Source organism: Malania oleifera, chromosome 4, assembly GCF_029873635.1.
Source record: "Malania oleifera isolate guangnan ecotype guangnan chromosome 4, ASM2987363v1, whole genome shotgun sequence".
Lineage (NCBI taxonomy): Eukaryota > Viridiplantae > Streptophyta > Magnoliopsida > Santalales > Ximeniaceae > Malania > Malania oleifera.
Window position 1 is genome coordinate 123973245 of NC_080420.1, and position 16631 is coordinate 123989875.

At 39.4% G+C, this 16631-nt stretch overlaps 1 protein-coding gene across 4 annotated transcripts in view; it reads right to left on the reverse strand.

Moving 5' to 3' along the window:
• LOC131154414 (probable L-cysteine desulfhydrase, chloroplastic) overlaps window positions 1-9778 on the reverse strand; it is a 36595-nt gene extending 26817 nt beyond the window's left edge. For 3 of the 4 annotated variants that reach the window (XM_058107171.1, XM_058107168.1, XM_058107172.1), the window contains exon 1: window positions 8320-9776. In XM_058107171.1, coding sequence (XP_057963154.1) covers window positions 8323-9759 — 1437 coding nt within the window. In that variant the 5' untranslated portion in view covers window positions 9760-9776 and the 3' untranslated portion in view covers window positions 8320-8322. Of the gene's footprint in view, window positions 1-8319 lie in introns of all 4 variants that reach the window. The other variant, XM_058107170.1, reaches the window with a different exon arrangement.
• Between the last annotated feature and the right edge of the window lie 6853 nt (window positions 9779-16631).

A 16631-nucleotide genomic window follows, 5' to 3' on the forward strand; every position in this document is an offset into this window, starting at 1 on the left:
CACAGGCGGCATTAAAATAAATATATAATAAACAATGTTTTTAAAAATTTTACACGTCATTAGTTTTTTATTTTTATTGATTTTCAATAATATTTTAATAAATTTTAATTATTAAAGTATTTGAGATAGAGAAAAATTACAAAGGGATATTATTTTTTTCATAAGGAACATTTATTGAAAAGACATCAAGGCAATGCTAGCCCATGGTACAGCAAGTCAAGCACACTAAAGGCTGTCACAAAAATCAAAGATTACATTATAGTCATTAACAACCGTCCCACTATGCCAGCTATTAACCACAGTAAACCAGTGCTCTTTGTTGATTTGGAGTGCTAAAGTTGAATTTTTGAACTCTCACCTATTCCTCTCTTTCCAAACACACTAGAAAATTGCAAGGGGAATGAGGGTCATAGCCTTTCTCTTCTCTTTGCTGCCTAAATACCTTTCTAGGCCTAGAGTTCCCCTACCACAAAGTTAGCGAAAACCCACCATTGTCCAATCAAAGTCAATGCCATATTTCAAAGATTCCTAGTCCAAGTACAATGAAGGAGGATGTTCTCTACTAATTCTGCGTCAGCCATGCAAAAGGGACATCTATTGGCGACTAACAGACCCCTTCTTTGCAGATAATCCAATGTCAAGATCTTACCTAAGTTGCCTACCAGGCAAGAAAGGTATCTTTTTTGGGGACAACTATCTTCTAAATCTAAGTCCAAGGGAAATAAAAGCTATTTGATTCCAAAGGAAAGAGCTTCCTGTAGTTGGATCTAACAGTGAAGACCCCCTTCTCATCAAAGACCCAAACTAGAAAATCCATACTATTCTGGTGCTGGAAGTTGTAGAGAAAGTTGTAGAAGTCTGTGAGCTGGTTTAGTTCCCAATCTTCCACATTGAAAGGGGAAGGAGAGACATTAAGTAAATGGGAAGATTTGTCAAGGTGCTTTTGAGAAGAGTGAGCCTACCACCTTTTGATAAAAAATTCCTCTTTCATACAGCCAACCCTTTTCTCAAAATTTTCAATGATGGGGTCCACACTCCTTTATCTTTGAATTTGGCATCAAGAAGTAGCCCAAGGTAGTTAATAAGGAAAGTTCCCATCTTGCAGCCAAGAAAGCCAACAAGGAGAGGCATGTCTACAGTTTCTCCAACCAAAATGATTTCACTTTTTCCAAGGTTAACTTTCAACCCTAAAATGCCTCATACCCTGCCAAGATATATCTCAAATTCAAAATAGGGAGAGGGTCATCCTCACCAAAAATGATAGTGCCATTTGCGAACAGGAGATGAGTGACCACCAAGGACCTTTCGTGCCTACCAATTCTAAGGCCTTTCATTAGCCCTTCTTCGACAGTTTTTTTCAACACGAGGCTTAGCACCTCCATCACCACAATGAACAAAAAGGGGGATAAAAGATTCCCTTGCCTCAGTCCTCTAGAGGAGAATCAGTATGGCACCCAATGATTAACACTAAGAAACTTGGTGTGTTGATGCAATGAGCTATCCAACTACACCCTTGCTCCCCAAATCCCATTTTCCTAAAAGTATAGAGAGGGAAGTTCCAATTAACGCGATCGAAGGCTTTCTCCGTTTCAAGTTCACACACCACCCGTGTTCCTTTTCCCTCTGATAAGTATTCACCACCTTGTTAGCTATGAGGGCTGCATCCATGATCCGTCTTCCCACCACAAAGGCATGTTGATGTTGCCCAATGACTTCCGAAGTGGCTCTTTGGATCCTCGTAGCAAGGATCTTATAAATGCTTCCCACCAAACTAATTGGATGAAAGTCCTTAATGTTGGTTGCCCCGGGTTTCTTCAGGATCACGGTAAGAAAAGTGGCGTTGATGTTGCTCACAAATCTACTCGATCTAAAGAATTCCTCAAAAGTGTTAATAAAGTCCTGCTTAAGCTTGCTCAATTTGACTAGAAGAATGATAAGGAGAACCCCTCTCGCCTTGGTGCTAAATTTTTTCTTATTTTCTTTTACTTTCCTTTTCCTCTCACAAAGTCCTCTAACAAAGGCAAAGTGAAATACTATTTTCATAGTAGCTCGTGATAACATCTTGCATCCATATATAGAAAGGACTTTGTTTTCATTGCATAAATGGGAGATAAAGTAGAAAATGCATTTCTTAATATATTGGAACAATGTCTAGAAAAAGATCCACTCTCAAACAATCTGGATCAATGCTTTTAATCACCCAAGGTGGGGTTTTAGGAGCTATAGAGAGCTTGACAAACCTACAAGGGGGAGAATGGGAAATAGTGACTTACAATTGCATCAAGTTGCCCAATCAAATGAATCATAATTCTCAATTCTACATGCCAGACCAAGATAGTCTGTCTAAAAGGAAACTTATGAACGAAAGCCCAGTTGAAGCATCATGGTTTGAATTTTAACGAATGGCATTTCAACTTTCTCACAAATCCCAAAGAGTAAAACTTTAAATCATCTTCATAACAAAAGGAACATTCAGCAACAAATGAAACCTACATGTTACTAGTTTTTCATTAGTAAAATGGTTATTTAGTCTTTTAGCATTATTATTGTTATGTGTTAGAGTTTTTTTAGTAATAAGTATGAGTTAGTAAGGGTATTATAGTCATTCCTATTGTACTTACATATATTATAAATAGAGGGAGAGACCTATCATTGTTTTTAGGTCTTCCATTTTACCCAATTACTCAACATGGTATCAGAGGCTCAGAGCTGGTTACCAGGAGATCCTGGGTTCTAGTCTTGTTGCCCGCATTTATTGTGTACATTTGAAAAAAAAATTATGTTCCCTATCACAGGTGTTATTTATCGTGTGTTTATCTCTCCACATGCTATCTAGCTGCACATGCGAGGGAGTGCTAAAGCTTGATATACATTGTTAGCCCACAACCTAACAGCTTAAGATTTTAGGTAAAGTGATACTCTAACATGTTATCAGAGCGTGATCCAAACTAAACCCTACTCTCCTCAGCCATCGCCAAAAAACATCATTCCCGCGGCTGTCCTTCCTAGATTCACCTCCATCCCATATTATTTCACAAAACCAACCATGCACCCATAAACAACCCCCCCCCCCCCCCGACAACTCATCCCACAAAACCTCATTGCCGAAGGACCCCCCCATGTGCCCCCACACACCAGCCAAATGTCGACCGGCCGACCCCACGCACTGGCGCGCGTGTGAATTTCCGGCCACCTTTTTTCTTTTTCTTTTTTTTCTCCTATGTCATGCTCTGATTCCTTCTCTAGCCTATATTATCAAGCTGTTAGGTCAGTTTTTTGCTCAAAAATTCAACCTTTTCCGACTATGCACTCACAAGCCCGCGGCTTTCCGTTAATTTTTGTTCAAGGCTGGTGGAAGCTTCTTTGAGAGTTTTTTGGAGCCATGGCAGCATCCATATGTTCAGTTGTGAGGCTGTGGCAGCGCTATATCTGTCAGTAAGTTGTTCACCTCGTCCGTGGCAGTGCGGCACCCAAGGAATGGTTGTTTGATGCTTCTGAAGCTGTTTATCAATGGTTATTGAGTTTATTGAGTCTGAAACAGTGGGATTTGCTGTGTTTTTTTCGATTCCCCATTCTAATTCCTTCCATATACCAAAATATCAGGCTGTTGGGCATGTGATTTTGCTCCAAGATCCAATCTTTGTTGTGACAATGCACTCATGGTAATTCATAAGTTGTTGTTCGGTGTTAGTAACGGTCATTGGTGACCTTCTTGGGGCAGTGGCAGTGCCCATAAGCTGTTTTTTTTTTGTGTGAGGCTGTGGCAGTGTTGCTTTCTTGGGGCTGCATCTAAGGTTGTTGGTGATTTGTTCATGGTAGTTTCGGTGGTTCACGTCTCCAATTGTTCCAGTGCTGAGTGTTGCTTTCTTGAGGCTGTGTGTGAGTTTCTTGGTGCTATGGCAGCCGTACTAATTTATCTGTGGCTTGTTCAAGGTGGGTCACCTTGTTCATGGTTGTTCTGATTGTTCCAACAATTAATCTTATGATCATTGGTCTGAGTTTATGAATGTTGGGATGGCGTTTGCAAATCCCAAAAGTATGATTCCTTCATTAGTCACTTGTTTGAGTGAACTGCGTATTGTGACTATATCACAGGAGTATCCAAGGTTTCTACAGTATCAATTGTCTCAACAAGCATCTTATCACATTACTTTTTTGCCCAAAAAGGTAGTCCTGCATGTCATTTGGTATCCTTCAACTAGTCCTTGGAATATCGATTTTGCTGCCACTGACCATATAACAAATGCAACCAACTTCTTTTCTGATCTCCAATATCCTAAAAATTTCCCTCAAGTTACCTTGCTGATGGATCCACAATTGTTGTTAAGGGGATAGGAACAATAAATCCTACTCCTTCTATATCTCTTTCTTCTACTTTATACATTCCTAAATCTCCTTTCAATCTTATATCAGTTAGCAAGCTTACAAAGTCACTAGGGGTGGAAAAACGGGTTGAAACCCGGTGGGTGATCCGTAACCCACCCGTCTAAATCGGGTTCGGGTTTAACAGAAGGTGACCCATTTATGTATGGGTCAGTACCTGCCAGGTAACCCTTTTAATTTGATATATATATACTAGGGTTCTCTTTCGCATAAATTAGCGGAAAAGGATTCATATAGCCGACCCCACCTAGTGGGACTTAAGGCTTGGTTTTGTTGTTGTTGTATATACTAGGGTTCTCTTCTCTCTACGTCTACCAATTCTCTCCCAACTTCCTGTCTCTCGACTCTCTCACATTCTCACTTCTCAGACTCAATTCTCACTTCTCACCCATCTCTCTTGACTCATCTCAGACTCTCACCTCTAATCTGCAGAGCCTCTACAGTCTGCCGCAGAGGTGTGGCTGAGACGCTCTTATCATTCTCTCAATCTCTCGACTCTCTCACATTCTCATTTCTCAGTTCTCACTCAACTCTATCGACTCATCTCAAATTCCCAGTCATCTGCAAAGCAGCAGAGCCTCTGCCGCAAAGGCCAAGAGGCACATACGATCGAGCTTCTTTGATCCTTGTTGCCATCTCGATTTGTGAATTGATCGATTTGTGAATCAATCCTTGTTTCTTTGATCCTTACTGCCATCAATCTATGAATCGATCCTTACTTCTTTGATCCTTACTGCGATCAATCTGTGAATTGATCGATCTATCAGGTTGGGGCTTTAGCTCCTCAATGAAGAAATGTTTATCAGCGATGGTGGAGAGGATTTACGAACCCTAATGCTTGGCCTTTATCGCAAGAGGGGGGCAGAGAGGGTTTTGGGTGCTTGTTTTCTGGTGGGCTACTCTCCGCTGTTGGATTTTGCGAGGAAGATAGATTGTCCCTTCTCACTGTCAATTTCAATTTGAAGGAATTGGAATAAATGAAATGAGTGGCTTAGTATTAGCACAATATACTCCCACGTAGATCTTAAAAAGAAATATAATGTACACAAATTTTTCACCATTTGAACTCATTCTCAAATTTTAAAGATAAATTACATTAATAGATCTTAAACTATGACTCATATTTGACAATTACTTTTCTGTTTGTATTTTTCTATTTTTTATTTTCATTTTTCCATAGTTAAAAATAATTAAATAATATTTTTATATAGGTCACTCGTTTATTAAACAAACGGGTTTGGGTTTAACCCCTACCCATTTACAACCCGCCCAAACCCCGACCCATTAACCCGTTTTGCCACCCCTAAAAGTCACTAAATTGTTCTATCACATTCCTTCCTGATTTTGTGGTTATCCAGGATTTGAAGATGAGAAAGACAATTGGCAGGGGTCATGAGGCTCGTGGACTTTACTACTTTTCGCCTTCTCCACCCATTGCCTGCACAGTCGCAGCTACACCACTTCAAACCCATTGTCGCCTTAGTCATCCGTCCTTGGACAAGTTGAAACAGTTAGTTCCTACATTGAGTTTTGTGTCTAATCTTGAGTGTGAGTCCTGACAATTTGGCAAGCATGAACATGTTCCCTTTGCTCCTTGGGTCAACAAACGGGTGGTTAGTCCTTTCATGCTTGTCTATTCTAATATTTGGGGTCCAAGTCGTGTGAGATCAAAGTTGGGATTTCGGTACTTTGTTACATTTGTTGATAACTACTCAAGGATGGCTTGGTTATATTTAATGAAAGATTGTTCCAAGTTGTTTGAAATCTTTTGTGCTTTTTGTCCCAAAATAAAGAATCAATTTGATATGCCAATAAGGATACTTCATAGTGATAATGCTAAGGAGTACTTCATTACCCAATTCAGTACTCATATGACTAACTTTGGTATGATCCATTAGTCCTCTTATGCTCACGCTCCACAACAAAATGGAGTTGCAGAGCAAAAAAACAGAAATATTCTTGAAGTCACTCGTACCCTATTGTATCAAATGAATGTCCCCAAAGTCTTCTGGAGTGATGTTGTGCTCATAGCTTACTCCCTTATCAATAAAATGACATCCTCCCTCTGTCCATGGTGGTAAAATCTCATATTTAGTTATCTTTACAAGGGCTCCTTTGTTCTCCCTTCCTCCTCATATATTTGGTTGTATGTCCTTTGCCCATCAACTATCTCTAGGAATGGATAAGTTGGATCCTCGTGCTATCAAATGCATTTTTCTAGGCTATTCATATACTCAAAAGGGATATTGATGTTATAGTCCTACTTTACATCAATTCTTTGTCTTTGCTGATGTCACCTTTTTTGAGTCGACATCATACTAATCCGATTCCTTAAGTTATATTGAACTTGATGACTCCCTTCCTCTGCCTTGCCTTCCAGATCCAAACCTAGTATCTGTGCCCATTCCTCCTACATCTTCATCCAGTTTGAGTCCTTATCATCGCATGAATCATTTCAATTTGCATGCATACACACAGCGACTCAAGGGGGAAGTGCCTCCTCCAATTTCTACTACAGTGTCTCTAGTTTCCTCATCGGATGATCTTATTTCTCATGATGTTGATCCTCCAATAACTGTTCGAAAAGGTAATCGCACTTGTACCCTATTCCAATCTGTAATTTTGTTTATTATGATTTCTTGTCACCCTCATATTAATGTTTTGCTAGTACTCTGTCTTTTGTTGCTCTTCCAAGATCTATTTCTAAAGCCTTATCCCATTCTGGGTCAATGGTTGAAAAGATGCGTGCACTACATGATAATGATACTTGGGATTTGGTACCTATTCCTCCTGATAAGTCCGTGGTTGGTTGTCGCTGGATATACAATGTGAAAGTAAATCCTGATGATTATGTGGCTCGTTTGAAGGTCCGCCTTGTTGCTAAAGGGTATACTCAGGTGTATGTTTTGGATTATTTAGACACATTCTCCCCGATTACTAAACTTGCCTCAGTACGTTTGTTCATTTCTTTAGCCACCACTTGTCATTGGCCTTTTTATCAATTAGATGTGAAGAATGTTTTCCTACATAGTGATCTTCATGCGGAGGTATATATGGAGCAACCCCTTGGGTTTGTTTCTCAAAGGGAGTCAGGCTTAGTATGTCAACCCAAGAAGTCATTGTATGGATTAGAACAATCTCCAAGAGCATGGTTTGGCCATTTTAGTGTTGTAGTACTTGAGTTCAACCTTCATCGATGTGCAGTATAGATCACTTTATGTTTTATCATCATGCTCCATCAGACAGTATTTTTCTTATTGTATATGTGGATGACATTGTGATCACTGGTGATGATGGTTGTGGCATCCAAGACCTAAAGCTTTTTCTACTGAGTAAGTTTCAGACCAAAGACTTGGGAGGTGCTCATGTGAAATTTATTTGTAACAAGCTAGGAGCATATGATATAAATGCTCCAACTTGAGGGGGAGGTTATTTAGTCTTTTAGCATTATTACTATGTGTTAGAATTTTTTTAGTAATAAGCATGAGTTAGTAAGGGTATTATGGTCATTCCTATTGTACTTATATATATTATAAATGGAGTGAGAGACCTATCGTTTTTTTTAGGTCTTCCATTTTACCCAATTGCTCAACAAATTCAAAAGTGAATAGTTCAATGTTATATGATCAAATAACCATTATACAAATAACCCTATCAAATTCATAATTATATGGGTATGTAGTAAATACTTTAAATTATGAATGCTAGTAATTTTGGTAGACTTGGAAATATAAGCAGGCATACCTTAAGAACACCAATTACGTACAACACATGCTAACAATTATGTTCAACATAGGCACCAAAATCCAAGGCAAAAGAAAAATCACAAACAATTACAAGATATTTTTTAAGCTCTCGTCTAATGCAAAACACACATGTATAGATGAAGAGCTCATAAACTAAATCAAAAACTCAATCCACAGATGAAGAACAAACCTTTCAATTTGGAAGCAGGGCACAAGTAAATTCATCATGAACAAGTTTGTTAATGGCTTCCCTAAACTTGAAATAATCATCAATGGTGTTGTAAACTTCATGAGAGATCCGAGCATACCCTGTTACAAGGCCAATCTCCCCACCATTCTGTCGATAATATATTGGCACTTCAACCCCAAATCTATCCCTCAAATGTGTCCTCAACTTCAGAGTATCTGCCTCACTCAAAATCCCCAAACAAGCTGGCAAACCAACCATGATCATGCTCGCACACATCTCTGGCGGTGACCCTAGGTTCGTCCCCCAAGCTTTTGCCAGCATCTCCCCCATCTCAACAACAGCTTCATGGTTTCTCCTCTTAATTCCGTCAATTCCACCCTCAAACCTATTGACAAATTCAAACGCAGAAGGAACAACCAGTTGAGCACTGTAGTCCCTAGTCCCAATCCAAGCACTCTCTATGGCCAATCCATTTCCGTACTCATGAGACACTACCGGATGGTGCAAGTCGGAATCCGCCGCAGCTGCCATCGCCGGAGATTTCCGACAGTACAAAAATGCAACAGAAGGAGGACAAAAAAACCATTTGTGCAAGTTACTGGTGTAAAAATCAGCCCCAATATCTTTCATATCAACATCCGTGCACCCAATTCCATGGGCAGCATCTACGAAGATTTGTTCAACACCTTCGTCTCTGCAAATCTTTACTAATTCTTTAACGGGTATAACCACAGAGGGCATCGAAGTGACGTGATCAATTACGGCTAATCTCACTTTCCGACCACCAGATTTGCCTCTCTCCAGGGCCTTTTTGAATTCATTTACGATTTCTTCATTTGAATTTACAGGGAAAGGTAACTGGACCTCGATTACATACCCGCCGGAGCGTGCGACGTACGCTCCGATGGACTTCTTGACGGCGCCGTAGGCGTAATGAAGCATGACGGCCGCATCGCCGCGGCAGTAGCGGCCCTCAGAGAAGGCCCAGGCGGTGCGCTGGAGGACGATGGCGACGGCGGTGGTGGCATTGTCGACGAGGGAGATCTCGTCAACCTCGTCGGCGTTGACGAGTTCCTTGATGAGGGTCCGAGACCGGAGGATTCCGGGTTGGAGCTGGTTGAAATAGAAGTGGTCTGGTTGGCGGAGGAAGCGGAGCTGCCATTGGGCCTGTGCGGCGGAGACGGAGGCCGGGCAGCATCCGAAGCTGCCGTTGTTGAGCCGGGCGACGGCGTGGTCGTGGTGGGCGAATTCGGATCGGATATCAGAGTCAGTGATGAATAATGGGGAGAGAGAGAGCCTGGGCTTCTTGGATACCTGGGCAGAGTCGCAAGTATCGCCATTAGCTTTCTGTGAGTGAAGCGAAGCCATTGGAAAGAAAGGGAGACACCATGAGGGAGAGAGAGAGAGAGCGAGAGAGCGAGAGAGAGAGAAATTAATCATGGGATTGATGACGACTGGAAGCCATGGGAACTAACATCGCAAGAACTAGACAAAGCTCTGTTGCAGAATACCAGAGGGACCACGTGACATCCCCGTGACGCTTATGGTTCCCCACGTTTGTCGCTTTTCTCAATTTTTAGATAAGATTGGACAGTCACTTTCCTGACTCTTCCCAAGAAAAGAAAATAATTGTTTTCTCTCTTTTTCTTCCTATTTTACCCTTAATTATATATTGCAAAGATGCTGCAGCATTAATTTTCATTTGATAGAGATGAACGTAGGCCATGTGAACCGAACTTAATAAGAATAAAGAAAGAAGAAGAGTATGCCTAGGTTTGTTTCAGGTGATAGTGCGGGTTGCAGGAGTACCTTTCACGAGATCAGGTGTTTAAATCTTTTTGAACTTATTTCTGCCCTTGGACTCCTGAATTTATTCTCACTTTGGAGTTGTGGAGTCAACTTTAAGGGGCGCAGAATTAATCTAAAAAAAAAAAAGAATATTAAAGGCAAATGAGTCATGTGCAGTATGTAATTAAAAGCGAAAAAGACCAAAAATATTTTCAAATACAAATTCCATGCTCGCAAAAAATTAAGAATAAAATAGGAAAAATAATTATTTTTAAAGTCATTATGTAAATAAGGACAAAAAAGGAAAAAAATTCAATCACATGATCACATCACATGTGGGGAACTAACAATTCCTGATTGAGGGTGTAATTAAAAAAAATTATTATTAAAAATTATTTCTAAAGACACTATGTAAATAAGGGCAAAAAGGGAAAAAAAAATTCAACCCCATCACGTGTAAGAAGCTAGCAGCTCCTCATATAGGGCATAATTAAATTAAAAATATTTTTTAACTTCTATTTGAATGTTAATAGAAAGTTGACATAAGGGAGTATGAGTGTTCATAAATTCAAACTTGAGGAGATATATATGAGATTTTAAATTTTCAATGAAAGTTCTTGTCTTTTTGACAAATCTCAAGAGAGGTGGGTGTCTTTTGCCCAAAAAAATTTTATGTTGATTGTTTTAATAGTTTTGTAGATGTGTTAGTAATACATGTATATGTGTATATGTATAGATATATATATATATATATATATATATATATTAAACTACTGCAATTTAATCAAAGTCATTTTAAATTGTTGTAATTTTAATTTACTAGTCATTTATACTTAATTTATTCTGAATTATAACAACATACTTAATTTGTTTGAACAGGTTATTGATTTTCAGGTTCAGACTTTCGCGGAGGTTGTAGACAGCGTTGCGATTATTGAGAGTGGCATGTAGAGGGGTACCGCAGCTCAGAGTCAGAGGAAGAGACCTACGCCTCAGGGTTTCTAGGCGAGTTCCAGCCGAGGCCCATGGAGAGGAGACCATTACAGTGGAAGTCAGAGGCAGATGACGGGACCTCGTGAGAATGAGGGTGTACAAACCTACCCTGTGTGTCATACGTGTGGGAGGAAGCATCTTGGAGAGTGTCGGGCTGGGAGAGATGCCTACTATCGTTGTGGAAGACTCGGCCACATTCCACGAGCATGCCCAGGACCACCGATCCAAGTCCCAGCACCTAGACTCTACTGGGTAGCTTATTAGGTGCCCCGTGAAGGCCAACAAAGGAATGTAGCCCTTGCGAGAGTTTATGCTTTGAAGCCGGGAGACGTTGAGACTGCAGGTAACGTCGTGACAGGTACCTTTACTATTTTATCATATCAAGTTATTGTCTTATTTAATTCAGGTGTCACCCATCCCTTTGTGTCTGCGGCCTATGTTAAATTGTCTGAAAATGAGACCTAGTTATTAGATGTAGAATTGTCAATAGCTACACCGTCAGGATCAATGATGAAGTGTTGTAGGGTGCTCCGGGAATTATCCAATTGAAATTCAGGGAAGAGTGTTACCAGCTGAACTGATTGTGTTAGATACGTATGGATTCGATGTAATACTTGGTATGGACTGGTAGGCAGCTAATTATGCTAATATTGATTGTCGTATGAAAGAGGTGATATTCAGGCCACCAGGCAAGCAAGAATTTAAATTTGTGGGATCATAAGTGTGTTCCCCACCTCAGTTAGTGTTAGTCATGCAGGCAAGAAGACTGCTCCTAGATGGATGTCAGGGGTTTATGGCCTTTGTAAAGGAGGTGTTTGAAAATGAATTAAAGTTTGATAGTACACTAGTGATAAAAGAATTTCCATATGTTTTTCCAGAAGATCTACCAAGGTTGCCTCCCAATCGCGAGGTAGATTTTGCTATAGATTTACTTCCAGGAACGGGGCCGATTTTTAGGGCTCCTAACCGAATGGCTCCAGCAGAATTGGTAGAATTAAAGTACTAGTTGTAGGATTTGTTGAATAAAGGGTCTATCAGACCTAGCGTATCGCCTTGGGGAGCATCAATCCTATTCGTAAAGAAGAAAAACGGGTCTATGAGGATGTGCATAAATTATAGGGAGATAAACAAGGTAACCATTAAGAACAAATATTCTCTACCCCATATAAATGACTTATTTGATCAGCTTCAAGGTACACGGGTTTATTCCAAGATTGACCTCAGATCAGGCTATTACCAGGTGAAGGTTAAAGCAAAAGACATCTCTAAGACAGCTTTTAGGATCAGGTATGGCCATTATGAATTTCTAGTTATACCATTTGGTCTGACGAATGCTCATACGGTATTCATGGACTTGATAAATAGAATTTTTCTCCAGTATTTAGATCAGTTCATTGTAATTTTCATTGATAATATACTGGTCTACTCGAGAAGTTTTGAGGAGCATAAGGGACACTTACAGCTGGTACTTCAGACACTCGGGGAAAAGAAATTGTATGCTAAGTTTAGCAAATGTGAATTCTGGTTAAAGAAAGTAGTGTTTCTAGGGCATGTTATATTAGGGGATGAAATTTTAGTGGATCTTAGCAAGATTGAGGCAATGTTGAATTGGGTCAAACCGAAAAACGTTCAGGAAATAAGGAGTTTGTTAGGATTGGCAAGTTATTACCGCCGGTTTGTAGAGGGTTTCTTAACATTATCAGCGCCTCTGACGCAACTCACTAAGAAGAATATCAAGTTTGAATGGGATGACAGTTGTGAGCAAAGCTTCCAGGAACTAAAGCAGAGGCTCGTCACTACACCAGTTTTGACCATCCCGTAAGGGGGTGAGGGTTATGTGATTTACAGTGATGCATTCTTGAAAGGACTCAGTTGTGTATTGATGCAACAGGGCAGAGTGGTAGCTTATGCGTCCCGACAATTAAAAGAATATGAAAAGAATTATCCCACTCACGATCTAGAATTGGTTGCAGTAGTTCATGCATTGAAGATTTAGAGGCATTACCAGTACGGTGAGATAATATAATATTAAATAAATTTGTATATGTATACAAAACAAATATTTACTTTACAGAAAGGTCTTGAATGTTACGAATTCCTTGTTTCATCCAAATGTGTAAAAGATTCTAGCCGCACTTAAAAGTCAAGTGCTTTACCGTTGAGTTAGTAACCCTTCATTCAAAAATGAAACCTTCTTTGAATCACTATGGAATAAAATTGGCAAATCATATCGATTTTGATCATTTCTTTTATTTGTTAATTCTATAAAATTTAGATATTTGTACCCTGTCGAAGTAAGGAACCATGGCATATATGTTTGGAATCAATTACATTAATAGTTGCATTGACAGTTATCTTCATTCTCAGATCCATATTGATAGTTCCATTTTAAGCGGTAATGATAATGACAATGATAGTTACATTTCGAGTTTCATTTGTGGTGAAAGACGGATATTCCTTGCTCATTATCAGACAATCACTTATTCACGAACTTCATGTGGGGCTAATAGTTTTCATTTCCCATCTCATGGAAAACCCTTGAATTTTTATATTCTGTTTACGGAATCACATGAAATTTTACCCCACTCCTTATATGAAATGGGAACATATAAAATATGGATGACTATAACATAATTTGGAACCTATATGAAATTGATTCAATTATGGAATCATGAATAGTCATTGGTTCAACTAGTACCCATTACATAGTAATCTATACTGTAATCTCCAAAACCAAAAATAGTGGTATTTTCTAGCAACAACATAATGGAGGCAGTCAATCAATATAGATTGATCCGAAATCTGATTCAAATCCAATATAACACCTTTTCTCCTCATTCGGCTCAAGAAAAAATGATTCTAAGTTATGTCTATATAAAGAATTATAATGTCAAACTAAGGCCAATAAGGCCATAAATATAAATATAAAAATAAAATAAATTAAATAAATATAAATAAATAAATAATAATTAAATTACTTAAACCAACAAATGTGGTGGCTGATGCAATGAACCATAAATTAGAGGGTGCAGTACAGTTAGCAGTAGTAGTTTAGAACCCGATCTTGATGAATTTAAAGAGATTCAGTGTAGAGTTAGTAGAGAGTGATCACCGTGCATTTAGTGCCAACCTGCTGGTGCAGTTTACCCTACAAGAAAGAATTAAAGCCGCTCAGGGGGATGATGCAAAATTAGCAGAGTTGATAGCTAGGGTACAAGACAGACAAGGAGAGGAGTTCAACATTTCTGATGATGGAACTTTACGTTTCCGTTCCAAATTGTGTGTGCCTGCAGATGTGGATATCAGAAGGATGATTCTAGAGGAGACTCACAGACTCCTGTACACGGTTCATCCAGGTAGTACAAAAATGTATAGGAACCTGCGAGAATATTTCTAGTGAAGTGGCATAAAGAGGGAGATTGTCGATTTGTGCAGCAGTGCTTGACGTGCCAGTAGGTTAAGGCTGAGCACCAGAGGCCGGTAGGACAATTGTAGCCACTTTTCATCCCAGAATAGAAATGGAACCACATCTTTATGGATTTTGTGACAGGTTTACCACCGGCGCAGCAGGGACAAAATGCTATTTGGGTGGTCGTAGATCGATTGACAAAGACCACTTACTTTATCCCTATTAAAGTCAACTATTCCATGGACAGACTAGCAGAGATATATATATTCAGGAGATTGTGCAATCACATGGTGTCTCAATGTCTATAGTTTCAGACCGAGACCCACGTTTCACGTCATGGTTTTGGAGGAGCTTGTAGGAGGCTTTAGGGTCTCAGTTATCATTCAGTTCGACATTTCATCCTCATACGGATGGGCAAACTGAGAAGATGTTTCAGATATTAGAGAATGTGCTTCGAGCATGCATGCTGAATTTTGGAGGTAGTTGGACCCAATTTATGCCATTGGTTGAGTTTGCATACAATAACAGCTATCAAGCGAGCATCAGTATGACACCTTACGAGGCGTTTTATGGTGGGAGGTGTCGTTCTCCTTTATACTGGGATGAGTTGGGTGAGAGGTGAGTTTTGGGATTAGAAATAGTGCAGCAGGCGTACGATAAAGTCCGGCTTATTCGAGACAGAATCAATGCAGCTTAGAGTCGGCAAAACAGTTACGTAGATACTCGCTACCAGGAATTGGAATTTAAAGTGGGTGACCATGTGTTTTTGAAAATAGCACCATTGAAGGGAGTCATGAGGTTTGATAGAAAGGTTAAGTTGACCCTTACGTTTATTGGCCCATTTGAGATACTTGAGAAGGTTGGGTCAGTTGTCTAGCGGCTAACTTCACCAACATTTTTGTTCAGAATACATGACGTATTTCATGTTTCAATGTTAAGGAAATACGTCTCAATCCCTCTCATGTCATTAGATATGCAAAGTTAGAACTCAGTGATACCTTGGCTTATGAGGAGACTCAAGTATAGATCTTAAAAAAAAAAAAGGAACAAGAATTGCATAGTAAGAAAATACTATTAGTAAAAGTCTTGTGGAGGAATCACGCGGTGGAAGAAGCTTCTTGGGAGCTTGGTGGGGACCAACAATAATTAGGAAAAGACTCAAGTAAGCATGTAAGATTTCTTTTATGTAAGTTAGTTAGTGTATGTAATAAATTTTGTGATAATAGGTAGTATTTTGATTTTGAGAGAATTTTTTATGTATTTGTAATTTCCCAGAACCTTGAATGTAACCACGGTATTCCTTTACCATAAGTGAGGGTAATTAATAAAATAATTACCTAATTTTTCTTTAAGGATAGTGTTCAATACAAATAGAAAATTTCGATGACGAAATTTTATAAGGAGGGGAGAATGTAGAGACTCGGAGAATTTATAACAATTAAATAATAAGGGAAAGGAAAGGAAAGGGAATCGGCTTCTTGGGCTCGTCGACGTGGATGCATGCCTCGTCGATGAGAACTTACCGAGAGGCATGTTCCAGGGTTTGAAACTTGTCAACGAGGGTTATGTGCTCATCGACGAACCTCCTTCATAAACTCGTCGACGAGGTGATGTGGCTCGTCAATGAGGCCACATGGTCCGCCACCTATATATAGCCAAAAATTCACTTTTTAGCGCAGAATTTCGTCCAAATTCACTTTTTCTCTCTAAAAGTCGGTGTTCCCTCCTTCTCTCTAGGTTTTTGGCTCCTATTCTCCTTAGTTCGACAATTAGAAGCTACCACGGTAATCGTGGGGAGATTCTCTACAAACTAACTAAAGCAGAAATTCGATTTGAGTAATTTGAGAACCATCTCAAAATCAGGGTAAGAAGATTATTTGGGTATTTTTAGTATTACCACGTTTATTTGAGTTTAGATTTGGTATTTTATGAGAATATATTGAAATTTTATGAAGTAAAATCAAGATATTATATTTTCAGGGATAGGGTGTTTTGAGACCCTGCAGGTATGGATTGAGGATCCCAGTGGATGATATTTCAGGAATCCAGGTAAAATGATAAATGGTTTATAGTCTAGAAATTGTGCATATGTGGATTTGGGGAGAATATGTATGTGATAATT